We start from the raw sequence: 18552 nt of genomic DNA, 5'->3' as shown, positions 1-18552 counted from the left end.
GGTATGTAACCTGTGTGTGCCTGCTTCTTACACACACTAACACATGCGGCGCCTGTAACTGCACGAACCAGTTATGTATATACTTAGTACGCTGCCGTTTATGCCATGCCATGCATGCTGTTTTATAGATTCGTTTGCATGCGGCGAAACAATGTAATGTAGTTGATAGACGAGAGTACGGTGGAGTTTGCAGCTGATGAGGGACAACAGTCAGCAGATTTCGCTTCTTCTAATTGGTCGCAAAATATGTCAAAATGTCATTTTTGCGATTGTCCGGCTTCAGAGTGGCTGTAATATCGAATGTCAAGAACGCAAAATTTATGGTTAAAGGAAATGTGCAATCAGTAAACTTACCGTCGTCGCAGGCAGGGCGTTTTATGTCATCGGAGTCCTTATGCCCATCATGCCTGTTGCGTCGGGGACATGTTCCACGGAATTACGGTAAGACCCACGTGCGTGCTTCTTTTTTTTTTCTTTTTTTTCTTTTTTTTTTTTGCATGCAGACAGACAGGAGGAGCTAGTTTACAAGTTACATAGGAGTAGACACCCTATAGTATTCTACATGCTGTATGGGCCATTCTTCGCTAATAAGTGTATATTTTCGGCATTAGGCCCTACAAATTATTGGAAGAATAAGCATGATAAGTGTCAGTAAAAGTGTCTCAGAAATGGAAAATCTTTCATAAAGTGGGAAAATCACAATGAATGTTGTGCATGCATCAGATGCATCGTGCATGTTGACTTCATTCAATACGGGCGCAATCTTTATGGGATATGGGGTGTTTCCTCATTTAAAATAACTTTTTGTGGCAAAATTAAGGATTTATTGCAACTGAACAATAAAAAATACATAGCAGTGGTTAAAGGACTTCCAATATGATTAACACCATGCATTTTCAATATCACTTGGTCTTTATTGTGGCAATTATTTTGTAAGTTTACTAAAGAAAAAATTCCATCAACGTCATCTCCGTGCATGGCCGTCACTTTTCATGACGGAGATGACGTGATGGAGATGACGGGTTTAACAATTAGATTAATGGCGTCATATCATTTTCCTAGCTATTCCATTCACCTGCGTTAACAGGGTTATAAAGAACTGTACTGGTAGAGGGTATGATCTTCTCTCCTGTTATGCCACCAAAATTATAAATTAATTTTATTTATAATTTGATATGTAAATTTAATCTTAAGTGTTTGGAGATGATGCTAGAGCCAGTACGACCTGGCTTTTGTCACAAATTTCAAAAAAAAGTTATATCTTTCTTGATTAAAATAGGGGGAAAACCAGGTGAGTTCTTAAACTTCAGCATACTATTACCGGGTACTGTCATGTACATGTAGCACTAAAATCGATTCTTAGGGTACCCGACATTTTTTGTTAATGGTGACCTAAATGTTCGTGATGGAGATGACTCAAAATGATGGGACACACAATTTTGAATTATTGATTTAATTTTTTTCTTAAATCGTTTTGGAATATCTTGTGCTAATATTTAATAGTACGCTCTGAAATGAAATAGAAAAGCATTTAAAAAAGTTTCAACATGCTTCCATCTTGAAATGCGACATAAGGATATTTATTTGTAGTATCACCGGGACATGGGGTTTTCAGTGGTACGGATACGGGAAATTAAAATACAAATTGTAGTATGTCAGGATAAACAATTCATCCCTCTTTCTTTCTTTTTTTTTATATGTTGTCTTAATTACATGAATGTAAGTCGTTAGGCGTTTTCACATCAGCCCGATAAACATCCAAGCTCAAAAAATTTTCCGCGATTGCGAATTAGAGCGCTATTTCTTTTCTTATTCACATCAGCCCGAAGAGGGGGTAGCCCGAATAGTTCAAAATTTTAAAGTAGCTAATTCGACAGCTGAGTATGTGCAAACAGCATCAGTAATGTGTGTGCCCTCTCAAAAATTCCTCATGCTTTGTGTGCAGTTTGCCTCGGTCGATTGGGTCACACACGCTAGGAATGATGGAATTCATTGCGCAAATTTCTCGAGTCGTTTTCACATTATCCAATAGCGCGCTACTATCCCGCTATTTCAGAAATTTCCCGAGTTGGGAGTCGAGAAATTTTCTCGATCAGAGTGATACAATTAGCGCGCAAATTTGTGTTCACATTATCAAATAGCGCGCTATCTCGCTATCGGGAAAATTTCCCAAGTCAGAAGATAGCGCACTATCTCGAAACATCGGGCTGATGTGAAAACGCCTATTGTAAACAGAACAGAAAGAAATGAAATAACCTTTTATTTTTGTACATATTACCTTTAAACTTGTGGGACGCAGAAATATACACGCAGCGAAGAATGATCCATATCGCATGTGGTGTAGTGGTGCGATCGAAATGATGAAAAAAGTCGGGGGGGGGGGGGGGGGCAGCTTTCTTTCGTTATATCGAAATTTTGATGTAACCGAACAAATAAACAATAAAAAATATTGAGGAAATAATGTTGGGGCCTTAATTTTTACTTTACTGTTGTAACCGGAATGTCGTCTAATATATTATAAGTTATAACCCTGTTTATTATAACCAGGTATGTAACAGGGATGCACTCTACACCTGAAAGTGAAAAGAATTATCAGTCAATGTCGGCATGTAATGCCGAATCGTCAATTGAGCTTTTAAAGTAATTATGAAAAGCATTGTAATGTAAACATTGTATTATGTTAGGCCAATGGAAATCTAGCCTCCAGGGGTTTGATAGAAAAAAAAAAATGAGGTGATGAGATCAGGGTCTCATTTCATTTCAAAGCAAAGATGTTAAGATCTAGCAACTCTCACCAGAATGGCAACTTCCCATAGCAACAGCCAGTCAGAAAGCTGGATTCTTGTTGCTTTCATATCAGCTTTATACAAAATGGAGCCCAGCACTTCAAGTTGGCATAACACATACAATGTAGTTGCTGCAAATATCCCTGTGAAACGCCTCACTGTAGAATTTAGTAACATGCCTGCTTGTTTTTAGGTGTGAATTGAAGTAACCTCTACTGCTCTGTCTGTCTGTCTCTACTCGTTTATAGAGTGAACTTTGTTATGGTGCGTGGAATTACATGTGTAACAGTAATTATTCATGTTCATGAATTTATGTTTCTTATAATGAGTTGTACCCCCAGGGCCCCACCTCAATGGACTTTGGGGGAAAAAAAAAATGTAGAGACCCTCCATGTGCGAGTGCGATTGTACTGTAGTTTATGTAGCCGTGTGTTTGTTTTCTTTTTTAGTGTCTCATCCTAGAAGATATGTGTCTATGAGCCAACCGAGGAGGTGCAAGGCAAAGACAATTCGTATTGTGGAGTACTCCCATGAAAAACCTACACAAGAACCTGGCACGGAACTCAGCCACAGTAAGTCAGCATGCTGTATTTATAATGTATACATCTAATGCAAGTACATACTACTGTACATGCTGTAGGCCTACATGTTGTTGTTGTTGTTCTTCTTCTTCTTCTTCTTCTTTAGAAGTGCATCCTTCATAGACGTTCTAGTTGAAGAGTGTGAGTAAATTAATATACCAAAATTAATCTAGTTGCTTCCAAGAAATTTATATCTTCAAAAGTACTGCAAGAGAGCAATTCCATGCTTTCCGTGACTTAAAAAAGTAACATTCTGGTAGCTGCACACACCATTGATTTTAAGGAGAGTGACAATTTCTGTTGTCGTGTGCAGAAAGATTGTAAAAGTTCTAATTTTGGATTAGAAACAGAACTTTGCTAATATTAAGTCTGGTAATCATAGCCAGTTTTGTAACACTGCTTATGAATATCTCGAGTATAATTTCAGTCATAATTTGGTTATGTTGTATTCGAAGAGAGCCACAGGAATGTATTGAACAGTTCTGAAGTACTAGTACTTTGCTGCACAAATTGATAGGGACAGGCAGAATATTTCTAATGTGATCAAAAATGCACCACCCACACATGTATTCTTGAAAGTGTTTTGTTTAGTATGAAATCAAAGAGAAACACATGTTTGTATTGGTATCACAGTTTTATGTCAAAATACATTGTATTTCATTGTTCTCTGATTCACTATGTAGCCCTACAGCACAGATTGTTCCAGCTTTCTAGAGCTGCAGAAACAGGCCCACAAAAGGAGTCGGTATCAAGAAGCGCTAAACCATCAAATGCAGCAGTAAAGTCAAGTGCAATAAAGGCAAGAAAGTCTGCAACCCAAACTAAGGTGGAACAGTCCAAAAAACCTGTGAAGAGTGCCGCAGAACTCAAGACTTTAAAAGGACTTTTGAAGAAGGGTACACCGGACTCAAAGGGAGGGACATCTTCAGTGAAGTCAAAAAATGTATCAGCTAAGAGTTCACAGGTAAAGACCAAAAGAACTACTGGTAAAGCACAAAGTGCAGAAGATGTAGCTAAGGGCAAAAGTAAAGCAAACAAAACCGTCCAGAAAGACAGAGCGGCAAGTGCCTTGAAGAATAGGAGGGCAACAAGTGTAGTGGACAGAATGATTGTCAAGTCAAAAGATATCACTGCAGCTCCAGCAACATCACACGATGCGTCATTGTCACCATCACTACCTGCATCACCTCAAGAAACCCTCAAAGCAGCTTCCAGTATGCCTACAGAGGAAGATAGGTTAGCTGGAACTGGTCAGAGAGATGAACGCTGTCCATCATTCCCCGACCCACGGGGGGATCACATACGGTCAGTACCTCGGGAAACGACTCGTAACACGAGAACGCCCCATCAGAGTCGAGCCCTCCAGCAGAAATTCTCAGAGGCACACGCCTCCAGCGACCCCGGTGCGAGTCATCCGCTCAGATTGGACGTCCACGATCTTGACGGCGATGTCCTCGACCGAAACATAGAGCTGATTGACAGTATCTCGGACGTTGAGGGGCTCGACTCCAGTCCACTTCTCAGAGGAGTTTCGGAGAGCAAGACTAGCAGGAAGAGAGCTAAAGATGAAGCAGTGAAAGGAGGCCCTCAGCAGTGGAAGAGAAACAGCCGCAAGCAGTTCTCAGAGAACCCGGACTTGTACCTGAGGCCATATCTTGATGCTTGTGTCTTCATCGATAAAGTAAGCATCTGTGTTTGTTTTCATTGTTCTTATGAGCATAGCTTATAGCTGACATTTTTTCTTTCTTTTTAATTGCCCCCTGCCCTCGATGTATACAAATGGTAAAATGGATCCGTGTTGGTAAGAATCTTTTTTTTTTGTCCTGTCAAATATGCAGGCAAAGCTGCGTGTGAGATGCCACTTATCACAGATGATAGTGAATAGCACCAAACTTGCGAAATTCACAAAAATAAATGCCTCACGAAATATTCAGCATATGCGGTACTCTGTGCTTGAATGTATGCAAGGCATGCAGAAATACAAACGTTTGAAAAGTAACAACACCTTATTTTCTTCCCCCTTTTACAGATTGAGACAGCTCAAGCCATGCTGCAGGTATTTGAGAAGTTAAATTCGGGGGCGAGTGTTGAAGATTACAACACAATTATCCATGCATATGCAAGAAAGGTAAACCATTTCTCTGCATGCTTGAATATTATGATGTGAAAAGCTGTGTGAGTGTTGAAACATATTTGCAAAATGAAGCTATCCATTGTTCCTGTTGTAAGACATTGGTTATTCATTTCCTCAATTGTCAAAAATGACCAATTTTTGCAAAGGAGGTACATTAAACTTTGCTTAAGTCGACCTCGCATAATCAAATAATCGCTTGAGTCGAAGGTCTTTTCGAGTCCTTTTCTCTTTATATTCTTTTGACTTTAATCCCTCAGAAATATAATTTTCTCTGAGTCAAAGCTATTTCTTCAGTCCAAATAGATTTGACTTATGCAAGGTTGATTGTACTTACACCATTATCATTTAGCCTGAAAAATATTGTACATGGTGTTATGCTTATTGCCTTCATTAGTTAAAGTTGTTGATAGTTTCAATATTCAATACCGAAGGTAGCGGGAGTAACTTCAAAATTAGGAATGGTTGATGTTATTTGTCTTTTATGTAAAGTTTTACCTGATTTTGTGCTTGTTTTTAACTATCGATGATGTTGTGTGGGTGTGGTGCACAGTTTCCTTTTAACTCAAACCACACTCGCCACCCATATGCTGAACAATATATTGATCATCTGATATCTACAAGTGATGCACTAATGTTACAGTATCCTGAAGCGGGAATATCATTCGTGGGGGATTTCAACGATTTGAATCTTGAAATGATTCTCGCTAATAACAAATTTACCCAAGTAGTGATGGAACCCACCAGAGGAAATAATGTTTTGGATAAGATAGTGACTAATTATGCCAATCTTTACTCTCATGTTCAAGTTATCTCTCCTATTGCTGCCAGCGATCATGATTGTGTTCTTTGGATCCCAGCCAACCGATCACGTCCACAAAATACAACAAAGAAAAGAGTCGTACGTCCCCTAAAAGATAGTGGATTGAGGTTTTTTTGAGATTGGATTACTCACCATACTTGGGAAGAACTTGCGCAGATTGATGAGCCTTCCAAAAAGTGTGATGTGCTCTTGAAAAACATTCCTTGACACTTACCTTCCAACAAAGACCATCCGGCTGCACAAATCAGATAAACCATGGGTTACCGCTAAAGTCAAAACTCTTATACGTCGCAGGCAGATAGCTTTTGCTGGTAAACAATTATCTCTGTGGCGCCATCTAAGAAACAAAACACTACGAGAAATATCAAAAGCAAAAAATCGTTATTACAACACCAGAATTCGCGATCTGAAGGCAAGAAATCCTGCATCATGGTATAGACAAATAAAACTCATCACACATGGTGTGCAAGATGATACTACCATCCACATTCCAGACAATGATACAGCTGATGACCTGTCAATTGCCAATTATATCAATGGATATTTCTGTTCGATAGCAGCTGACTTACCTTCACTGGACAGAAGCAGGTTACCAGCCTTCCTTCCAGCCCAACATCAGTGTCCTATAGTACAGCCTTGGGAGGTGTATACAATTTTGAGCACATTGAACCAGGGAAAGGCGAGCATTACAGGAGACCTACCTGCACGGATCCTGAGAGAGTTCGCTTGTGAATTAGCTTCTCCCCTTGCTGATATTTTGAATGCTTCTTTCCGAAAGGGTGTAGTACCACATCAGTGGAAATGTGCTGAAATAGTTCCAATCCCCAAGTGTGTATCCCCCACCGTACAGGATTTGCACCCGATAGCTCTCACGAGTTACTTTGCAAAAACTGCGGAATCTTTCATTGCTAAATGGTTAGTTGAAGACATAGCTCAGCATATTGATCCCAACCAGTACGGAAATCGGAGAGGCCTGTCAACAAATCACTACCTCATCCAGTTGCTTCACCAAATACTGATAAATGCTGAAAATTCAAAGGCGATATCAGCGATTGTCTTGACTGATTTTTCTAAAGCATTCGATAACATAGACCATAACATCCTCGTACAGAAGTTGCTTGACATGAGTGTAAGACCCTGCCTTGTTTCTTGGATCGTGAGTTTTCTTGAATTTCGTTCTCAGTGTGTTAAGTACCATGGAAAGTTATCGGACTGGAAAAACATAAATGCAGGTGTCCCCCAGGGCACTAAACTTGGGCCAATTTTATTTCTGATAATGACCAATGATGTATGTTCAAATGTGCCAGTCCAGCATTTAAAGTATGTGGATGATATGACTTTGATTGAGAGTAGGAAAATGACTCAACCATCCAACATGCAGCATGCTTTCGATGAAATTAACCAGTGGACCAGACACAACAATATGAAACTGAACCCCTCAAAGTGTGTATCAATGACAGTAACTTTCTGTTAAAACCCTCCTCTGCATAATACTTTATTCATCGCAGACGTTGAACTAGGTACTGTCACCCAGACAAGGATATTAGGTGTTGTGATTCAGTCAAACTTGAAATGGGTTGGTCATGTTACTCAAGTCCTAAAAAAGTGCAACAAAAAGTTATACATGCTTCGCTCCCTCAAACGTTTTAACCTCCCCACAGCTGATTTAATTACTGTATACTCAGGATACATACGTCCTGTTCTTGAGTATGGCTGCCCATTGTTCAGTGGCTCCCTCACAAAGAAACTTGAAAGTCAGTTGGAAATGATTCAGAAAAGAGCCTGCAGAATGATATTAGGCAAAAACTACACATCGTACATTACAGCTCTTGAAACCTGCAAGTTGGGCACTTTAGCCGAAAGGAGAAGACAGCTGAGTCTAGAATTTGCTTGTTGGATGGTTAAAAACCCGCTCGTATCTCACTGGCTACCTGCTAAACACCAAGGGCATCAATACACATTGCATTCGAACACAAGGTACCAGCAATACAAATGTAAAACAAAACGGTTTCAGGACAGTGCAATTCCATATTTCATTAATCTACTGAATAATAAAGATTAGAAGTTTTTATGCATTTGTATAAGTAGCATTTCAAGTATAATGTTTTCCGGCTGTTTGTTTATCAGTCTATTTGCCTGTGTTGTCTTTTGATATGGTACTATTTGTAACAGAAAAATATATTGCGGATTTGAGTAAATGACCGGATATTTGGTATATATGAAACAATAGTGAGGATTTAAATGATTTTTTGAGTCATAATTTTTATGATTGTTATAGCAGAGACGGGTAGATTTTGTTTTTCTTTTTTTAATTTCGAATATTGTTTTGTTATGGTAACCGCATTTTTTTATAAAGAAAAACAATGAGTGTGGATTGAGTTGATCTTTTTTTTTTTTTCATTTCAGATTTTGATTTGAGATATAGTTTTTTTTTCTGATGGATATAGTTTTTTGATATGTAGGCCTAAAAGATATGTTTTATTTATGTTGAAGGATGAGCTGTTATAATGATAATAATTGTTTAAAAGAAAAGAAAGAAATATTGTTTATTTCATTGAATTTTGGCACACGTGACTAATGTGATGTGTAGGTGTAATTTAAAAAAATGTGTAATGATATGTTGACAGTCAACTTTTTTCCCCTTTCCTCATTTCTTCTTTTTTTTTCATTTTTCTTTTCTTTTTGAAAAAGTAATCTGAGTATTGATGGGCTGGTACCCTCACTGATTTCATTATCAGTTGTAATAGTAATTTTTTTTTTTTTCAGTGTTGAGCAGTGTTGCCATGTTGACAGGATATTTTTTATCTCTTTTTTTTTTTCGTTTTTGTAAAAGCAATTTCAGAATTTATTGGGCTGGTACCCTCATAGATTGATCACTTCTTGTGATTTACCACATGTGACTACTGTAATATTTGTTCTTTTTTTTATATATCATGTCGTTATATCATTGTTTGTACAGGGCACCGAAATAATCTGTCTGTTTTTATTACTATGATTGTAAAACATGTGCAATTCAGCCTTTGGCTGCCAGACATGATTTTTAATAAAACCTGTTCAATTCAATTCAAACATTTACAGGGACAGTGGGAAGGAGTGCGCCACCTGCTGGCCAGAATGGTGTCCAAGAATGTTGCCTCCAACAGCCAGACATACGCTGTTTCTCTGGAATGCCTTGCCAGGTCTGATCTGTTTGACCAGCGATATTTCCGTTTTATGGAATTTTTCTAGTAGAGAATAATAGAAAAAGGAACAAGCAGGGAAGAAAAAGAGCATATGTATGGCCTGTAGATTATTGAGTAACGAATATCACAGTGTTCTCTGTTCCAATCAAAGCCAATGAAGGGGTACAGTGTCTGGTATGTCCTGGATAATTGAGATAGTAAGTGGCAATGGAGTTGGTTTAAAATGTGAGTCCATGAAATGTGTTGGTCATCCGTTTTATTTTCTCTGATGTTTCTTTTTCTTGTCACTCCAAAGGACATAGGCCAGTCTGTGATTTGAGCGAAGGATGAAGGAGATTTTTAAATGTCTCTCAAGTACAGGATATTTCCAATCATGTTCTCTCATTTGCATGAAGGCTGCTCAGGCCAGGACCTCATACTGTTAGCAGTTTCCCTTGCACTCCTGTAGCATTATTATGGGCAAGTATGCAAATGAGTTTGTTGCACCTTGCTTTAAAAAGAGCATAATGTATGGGTTAAGTATGTGATGCTAAATGTGGAATTCTGTATCACAGTGCGATTTTAGCAAATCAATGTGTTCCAGTTGCACGGTTGATCCAAAAGGCTTGTTTTTGTAACATGTATAGCATGTTGCTCTGTTTCTGCAGGTGCCCGGAAACCGATCTCAGCATCGTCAGCAAAGGCCTGGAACAGATGGAGCGGGAGGGCATCAGCCTTGAAGAGGTCCTCAGCGAGGGCTCCTTCAGTGGAGATGGTCGCCGCCTCGTCATCGGTCTCATCCAGAAGGTCTTGCCGGACTTCCAGGTCCCGCCCCCGCCCGAGAGATTGCAGTGCAGGACCGCCATCGTGAGGGACCTGTATGAAGGCAGCTCACCAGGGATTTCGGGAGGGGTATGTTCCAGTTTTGTACCTTAACACCAACTCTTGCCAGAAGTACATTTTGTATAATCCTGCTTCATATCTTATCACTTGCTATGCCAGAAGTATAGATTTGTTTTCACCTACTGAATGTGGAGAGGGGTGAATGGGATCAAATGGTGTTTGTCCATTGTCCAATGTCCATCTGTCATCCATCTCCTGTGCAGCATGAAAGTTTTTCTGTGGAGGGAATGTTGGTCCAATTATAATTTATTTCAATCGTAGGCAAAGTTAGTTTGCAGACACAAACCCTTGTCTGTCGGAAAGGGGTCTGTGCCAAAGAGACTACATGCACCACTGGTACTGTCCCATTGGCCAGCAGCTGCAGTGGAGGGATTATACATGCAAAGACCCTAAAAGAGATGTTTGGCACAGACTCCTTTACGACCGACAAGGATTTGTGCTTGCAAACTAGACAAAGTTGGGGTAGAGATGCACTTGCGGATCTTCCAGTCATGGTGCTGTCCAAGGTCACATACTGAGGTCAAAGGTCATTTCAGGTGACTTTATTTTGAGGACTATCACAAGGCAGATAATTGTGTTAGTTTTAATGGGATGATGATGTGATAAATGAAATGGTGATGGTTGTTAGTGTAAAATTGTTCTTCGTAAATATCTGTAGAATGTTGGATTTCCTTTTGTCCCCCTGTCTATCTGTACTTACTGCCTTTACTTCCCTTTCCTTTTCATGTCAGCCAATTAGCCCCAAAGAGCTTTCAAGATTTGTGTGAAAGCAGTCATGTGAAATTTGTTAATGTTATTTTTTTTTAATGCATATTGCAATACCTTCATGGTGTGTCTTGATATTGAAAAAAAAAAAAGAAACTCTTTTGCATATTGGATAACTCCTTAGATGTGACAATCAACTTCCAAATTAGTGCCTTATTTTCACCAACTTCCTTTTAACTCTTTCCTCTCTCTCTCTGTTTCTGTTTATGTATGTTTGTCTATCTGCCTATTTATTCATCTGTCTATATATTTATCTCTCTGTCAATTCTTTTGTCCACAACCTTTTGTCATCTTTCTGTCCCTATCTCTCTCTTTTCTCTGACTCTGTATTGTCTCTGTGTGGCTCTTTTTTTTTCACAGGACCAAAGTATGTCCTTCTCAGAGCTGTTTGATAAGGAGGAGGTGGAGCGGCGCTTCCAGCAGCAGTGGGCCATGGAGCTGGCCGAGACGGTCACTGTGACCTCCGTGGAGGAGACTGGTGACCCGGATGCCGTGACAGTGCAGAGGGTGAGATTCATATCTATGATTACTGAGAGTTGTGATTTTTATGACCCCATCCTTGTCACCATATTTGTGTAATGTGTGTGGGTGTAATTAGACGCTTAGGCCAAGTGAGAGAATGATGGAGGCATGACGACTCCTTGTTGGAGTCAGAATGCAGGTGTCTTTCTTTATTCAATATTCTCCAATATATTCCAACGCATTTACACGGTATCTCAGGTGTTTACAAAACACTTTCCGGTGACTTGTTTCCATTTGTACATGATGAGATGTGGTGAAGACAGAATGGCAGGGGGAGCGGAAAGGAAGTGGGAATACATGTAGATTGTGGCCTGTCGGCATGTCGGAAGATTTAGTTGATCTTGACCAGAGACAGAAACCAGAGAACTGATAAGGAGCTTGACTGAGGAAGGGTGGCTGTGAGATGGATGCAGTGTCTGGAAAAAATGAGTATGAAATGAGTGATACCTGTACATGTTATTTACAGCTACATCAAATAGACACAATATAAAACTTGCTCAGACACAATAGTGATGGTCCATGATGACACCATTGGCACAAATCTATTGTGTTTTTCATGTTGACCCCCAGTATTGAGAAAACACTGTCCATTTGATATGACATAAAATGGAGGTTCCCTTTTGTGGGTGAGAAAGTTAGAATTTTCAGACATGAAAGATCCTACTTAATACCCCCCTAAAGCAAGGACCTATCTTGGCACAGTGATATGTCCCTCAGTCATAACTATAACGAAAAGGTGTGAATAAGTCCTTGTTGTTTTTTTAGTAGGTGACTAGCAACCAGGCACCACACACCATCTCAAAAAGTTCAAGCAGTGATTTTGCATTTCTTCTAGCTATTTGGGTTCAATCTACCATCCACCAAATTTGAATCCTCCTGCTAACAAACCTCAGGGTGTGGAGTGCATTAAACAGAGAGTCTTTGTCTTTTGCTCTGTACAATAGATGCTTATAAGTATGAACTTCCTGGACTTTCTTTGTTTGAAAGTGAATAAGGGGATTAGTGAAAATAATTAGCCAGGGCTGGAGCCAGTCAGTGTGACCTGATCTATTCAGCTTTAACAAAGAGTGTTGATTAGTTGGAACCTTCTTTTCTCAATTGTGTTAGCAAAGGTCATCATTTTGAGCTGAAGATGTGATAAGCTTCACAGAATTTTAAAACAGACCCTCAAGCCATGCATGTGTTGTGTACTGTGAGACCCTTCAATAAGTTGAACAAAGCAACCTTTGATAAAATTGGATGTTGTCAGAAAGGGTCTTTGCATTTTAAGCTCTTGTGCACTGTGGGTTAAAGAAAATTATTTCTAAGAGAAGCCTGTTGAATTTTGTTCTGGATATTTATTTAAAGGGAACGCAAACCCAAAGAGCAATGTGGATTGAGTAAAAGCATTAACATTAGTAGAACACATCAGTGAAAGTTTGAGGAAAATTGGACAATCGATGCAAAAGTTATTAATTTTTAAAGTTTTTGTGTTGGGACTGCTGGATGAGGAGACTGCTAGAGGTTGTCGGTTATGACGTATGAGTGGACAACAATATAAATGAAATATAAAAGGAATTCCACAAAAAATCACTTTTCTAACAAAATGAAAGAGTACTTGACTAACCATTTTCAGAAAGCAGGGGGAATGTGCTACCCCTAACATATGTCAGTATCAAGGTTATGGAATGTGTAATTTTCATGAAAAATAAACTTTTATTGAAATCCCTTTATATTTTCTTAATATTGTAGTCCACTCATACGTCATTTAACCTCTAGCAGTCTCCTCATCCAGCAGTTCCTACACCAAAACTTTAAAAATTCATAACTTTTGCATCGATTGTCTGATTTTCCTCAAACTTTAACTGATGTGTTCTACTAATGTTACTGCTTTCACTCAATCCACATTGCTCGTTGGGTTTGTGTTCCCTTTAAGAATCCTGAATATTCTTGATGATATGGACCAATGAGTGCTGTTTACAGTGAAAGTATGTAATCAGATATGCAATGAGAGGAAATATGTTTTTTGATGAAAGAGATGCCAGAATTTCTCTTCATCTTGAATCAATTTTCTGTTTTCGCCAGTACCTATATTTTTTGAACAGTGTTAATCAAATGACAGACAAAAGAAGTGTGAATTCTTCTCCTCCTTTGTAATTGTCTGAATCTGAACTGTTAAAGGTGCATGGTCCCGGGGTTTTAGTCAAATGCATACGCGGGCGCATGGCGCAAGTTTCCTATAGAGACCTACGCTATTGACTCCTCTTTAGCGCTTACGCTTTGGCCCACTTTCCAGAGTCCGAAGAAGTCCGATTCACTGTAGTCAGTGGTCGGATCACAGTTCGGCTCATGATTCGGCTGAAGGGGATCACAGCTTTAGCAAACTTCTTTTGTGATGTCATAATAACAAGCACATATGCACGCACCCTGGCATTACTACAGACTGCGCGATGCGCAGAGAAGACAACAAAGGCAACGTTACTGAGCAACACCTACGCACTTTACTCGTGATGACAGCTAAACTTCGGTAATCTTCGTATCAATGCTAACGGTGATCGGCAGTATCATCAACAGCGCCCTCTACACTACCGGGACTATGCACCTTTAATGTCTCTTTGTCCCCTTTGAAACCCTGAAAATTAGATTCCTTTCATAAGCTGGTATATTTTAGAGGTAGGTAATTTAGACCTTTCCTCAGAATGAGAAAACTGGAAACTTCTTTGTGATGGAAAGGGAAACAATATTATAGATTTGCAGTGAATTTATTTGGACCACCTCCCCCCCGAAAGAAAAAAAAAAAAAATCATATGGTATTCTCTGTACAAAAGTGGAGCATATTTTGGAGTGACAATTTGCCATTTTTATTTTAATTAAAACTCTGTGGTCAGTTACTATAAGATTTCATACATTATGTTATGAGACATTATTCTTCAGCCATGCAAAATTTGAAGAGATTTGCAAAAGGGATGTATGACCTTTAGTGAAAATTGATATGTTGACATCAAATTAGTGAATTACATGGAGTCAGTCGCATCAGATGCTTTCAACTAATGAAACTATTCCTTTACCATTCCCAACAGAGAAAGCTATTGGACAGGCACAGAGTCCAGTGGAGAAGTTCCCTCAAGAGAGCTATGGAAAATGAGATCACTCGTCAGAAATTCAAATTTAAAAGTGAGTTTTCCGCCATTGCATCAGATTTCCTTTGTTTTTACAAAATGTGAGACACCGGAGCAGTAAAGGAGATAGCCTTTTGTCAAGGCCCTCTCGTTGTATAGTGAAGAGAGCCCAGCCGAGCGCGACAGCACAAGGACCTTTTGAGATCTGCTTCGCTTCCTTTTGTTAGCCCTTTGAATTACCAACTTTTGCTCCCCGACTTCAGGAGCAAAAATGGACCAATAAGCGTGTCTGTATGCCCAAGCCCAATTTGCATACGGCGAATGCACGCCACAGACCTCCTCTGGTGGTCAGTGATACATGCGAACAGGCCGGACAACACCAAGATGGAGGATGTTAGGAGCGCGCCATTCCATTGGTCAACCGGAAACCCGTTGATATGAATATTTAGTAGGGTTCATGTGTCATGAAAGATAATGCATGAAGCAGATCTCAAAAGGCCCTCGCAATGTTGCGCTCGGCTGGGCTCGCTTCGCTCACCCGTTACAGCAAGAGGGCTTTGACAAAAGACTATAAAGGAAACCTGTCTTAACCCTCTCCATGCTAGGGACTTTAAACAGTGTGTACAATGCTATTGGGTATTCTGTGCCAATCAGCACTCAAAGCACACAAAGGGTTGAATGAGTGGGTAAGGTTAATTACAACACCACAATGAATACATTGAACCTATGGTATTGAAGACCCTGCTTTAACCCTGCTTTAAGGAGAAACACACAGTAAACAATATTTTTGCCCTCAGTCATTTTTACAGTAATATTTATGCAGTGCGATCTGCTTGGATTCATATTCTGTATTTCCTTACAGTTGTCCTTCAGCAAATAAACTTAATGATGCCAGTGGTAATCAAGTGACATTACAGACAAAATGTTAGAAAGAAGAAAACATCCAAAAGGATATATATTGAAACAAAGCTAAAGAGTTATATCCCATCATAAATGAAGTTACACAGTTTGTTTCTCAAAGGTCAAAAGAGCAGATCATTGAAATTACGCACAACTCATCAAGGCTAGAAGTTCTTAACCCACTTTAGTAGAGAAATAGAGAAAGCCATAAGCGTGAATATTACTTTTGACATTGCTTTCATGTTACAAGTCTAGTGAAGCACTTTGACTCTTTCTTGTACAGTATTTCTCGAAAGAAAATTTAGACAGTCAGAATTGGGATATAACGTATTTCCCTCATCTGTCTATTGACCTGTGACCTTGCAGACCCAAACATTGGTTCCATGTGTTTCTACCCGTTCCTGAAACTCTTGCCTGTGGATGACTACGTTGAGATGATGCTGCAGGCGCTGTCCACGGTAGCGGCCACCATGGAGGGCAGTATGACCGTGGTGCTGGCCCGTGACCTTGGCAGCCGCCTCTTCCGCAAGTATGGCATCCGCAGCAAGCTGCAGCTGGGGAGTTCAGAGCAGGTGAGGTGACCACGATGGCTCACCGGCTACTAGTTTGTTTGTTTGTTTGTTTGTTTGTTTTTTCATCCTGCGTGATTACAACAAATGTGGTCTCTATCTGAATCTAATCCAGGGTAGATTGAGATGCATAAGCCATCAGAATTAGATGAGTGGCACATGATATTTCTGGACTGGAAGAATAATGACATCATAGCTTATTCTCTGTTTATTTTACCAATACCCATGAAATATGTTTAAATTTGGCCCTGTCTTCAGAAAGTCATAGATTCATCTTCTTTTTTGAAAGCAGTCATGATGAACTTTGAGGAAAGTATGAAGTTTTGATTTCTGCTTCAAGCTGGCAAAGCATGGAATTGTGAAATTTATCAAACAGCCATGTCACCAAAGTCTATGCTGTGACATTGCAAATTCTAGTCTGTGTGATCAGTTTGACAGTGAACCGTTTGAGATGTGATCAGTTTGACAGTGAAGCGTTTGAGAGATCAAGATGTCAAGCCACATGTAGAATTTAATATGAAATGAAATTTAATCCACTTTCTTGCAAATATGGGCCGCTACTTTAATAAAGTCAGTTTGAAGCCAATTCATTTAATGTTTCCTCATTCCAGACCAAAGAACTCTACAAGAAATATGTAGAGACCACATGCGAGCACCAGGATGGTGGTGTTCGGTTGCCACGGGAACACTTCCATCAGCTGGAGGATGAGATGCTGGGGAGTTCATCCCTGGAGAAGGTGAGGCCAATGTGGTTGTCGCCTACCAGTGGACCGTAAAGATGTCTTTCACCCAGAAGATGATGATAGTGATAATAATGAAGATGAAGATAATGATGATGATAAGAATAAGAATAAAAGTAAAAATAGAAACAAGAAAAGGAATAAGAATGAGAATAAGAATTAAGGACAAGAATAACATCACAAACTTGAGCTTGTGCATTATTTGTTTTAATAAATGGGTCTATGAACTATGATATCAGCAGATAAAAGTTGCTATTGCGGTACAATTGCGTCAAATAAAGTGATTGGGTCAATGCTGCGATGACAGTTACACAAGCAATCAGTAGTATGCCACAGGATAATATGCAGAGCAGTTATGCTTTTGCTGCACACTTTTTGCACTCCTGTGCATAAGCAAAAATACATAATTGTACATGTAGCTCATGTCAGTGCTTGTGATTTGCTACATAAACCATTTTATATCAACAACTATTGCATCTAAACTGGATTCCACTCATGGATAGAAAAGCGGTAGGAGTGGGTAAATCAGATAACTTGTTACTCAGTCCTCAGGAGGAGATATCCATTAATTTGAATACAAAAGCGAACTCTGTGCATGCATTGTTGTGTTGTAACTAAAACAAACCTGTTTCCCAGTCATACCCTAACTCATTGTCCCCCATCATTACCATCATCGTTATCATTAATGGTTTTGAATACTAACTTGTTTTCTGTGATTTTATTTGCCTTTTTGCAGGGCTTCCAAGCCAAGCCGTGGCCCCCTGGATTACTGTTTGGAGTGAGTAGACAATGAATTGTACAGATGCAATTTTGTGAAGTGATGTGGTCATGAATACAGTCAGAAGATTGTTTGATATGATGATCATCAGAAATTTCATTTAAGTTTAAAGAAATACTGTCAAGAGAGATACAGATAAAAGAACAGAGGGGATGACCAACAATAAGTGGTAATATGGATATAGTGGAGAAGATAAATAACCTCTGAATACTCCTTGTTTAGTACAGATTGAGTATACACATTTTTCTCTATTTTGTATGGACTGTGTAATCATAATTGTACAAAACATCAGAATTCTGCCAGCATCTGTGTACATGGTTGCATGCATTGACATGATATTGTGATTCTCATAGTGCTCTTCTTTTTTTTTCTTTTCCTTTTTTTATTAAGTAAATCCCTGAACTACACCAAACGCCAATAGCACCAGAAATGTATAACCAAGGAGGGACCCTTAGTTATCAAGGTTACTGGTACTTGCTACCATGTATTTACTTCAGTCCTTCCTTTTTCTCTTTCTTGTAAAGATTGGAACACTCCTGGCTGACATGATGCTTAGAGAAATCAAGATTGACAGCAACATGCACAACAGCAAGCCAGAAAAGTAAGTTTACCACTCTCTTTAAATTTCATTTTGAATTCTACTTCATCTATGGGTACATTCTAGTGCTCTCCTAAAGCGTACCGTGCTGTACCCATGCCAGAGGAGCGTTTGAATGCTCTTAGAGTGTACTGTATCATACTGTACTGTGCCAAAAGTGGACCACTTCCTGATGTGCTCCAAAAGCATACCATACC

The 18552-nt window shown here is 39.3% G+C and overlaps 1 protein-coding gene and 1 long non-coding RNA gene across 2 annotated transcripts in view; both read left to right on the top strand.

The window, feature by feature from the left end:
* The first annotated feature begins 338 nt into the window (after positions 1-338).
* On the top strand, positions 339-4135 carry LOC140238982 (uncharacterized). The gene is made up of 3 exons (XR_011901942.1): positions 339-441; positions 3236-3358; positions 4051-4135. It is a non-coding gene; the product is annotated as an uncharacterized lncRNA (long non-coding RNA).
* A 337-nt stretch (positions 4136-4472) lies between these two features.
* LOC140238598 (DNA-directed RNA polymerase, mitochondrial-like) overlaps positions 4473-18552 on the top strand; it is a 31170-nt gene continuing 17090 nt past the window's right edge. Inside the window, exons 1-10 of the mRNA XM_072318498.1 lie at positions 4473-5048; positions 5397-5495; positions 9400-9500; positions 10151-10394; positions 11511-11657; positions 14732-14825; positions 16037-16242; positions 16851-16976; positions 17716-17757; positions 18282-18358. Of these exons, the coding sequence (XP_072174599.1) occupies positions 4473-5048; positions 5397-5495; positions 9400-9500; positions 10151-10394; positions 11511-11657; positions 14732-14825; positions 16037-16242; positions 16851-16976; positions 17716-17757; positions 18282-18358 (1712 nt within the window). The remainder of the gene's footprint in view (positions 5049-5396; positions 5496-9399; positions 9501-10150; positions 10395-11510; positions 11658-14731; positions 14826-16036; positions 16243-16850; positions 16977-17715; positions 17758-18281; positions 18359-18552) is intronic.

This window comes from Diadema setosum, chromosome 15, assembly GCF_964275005.1.
Source record: "Diadema setosum chromosome 15, eeDiaSeto1, whole genome shotgun sequence".
NCBI lineage: Eukaryota > Metazoa > Echinodermata > Echinoidea > Diadematoida > Diadematidae > Diadema > Diadema setosum.
The sequence above is the reverse complement of the archived record's forward strand: the minus strand, read 5'-3'. Positions and strand labels throughout refer to the sequence as shown.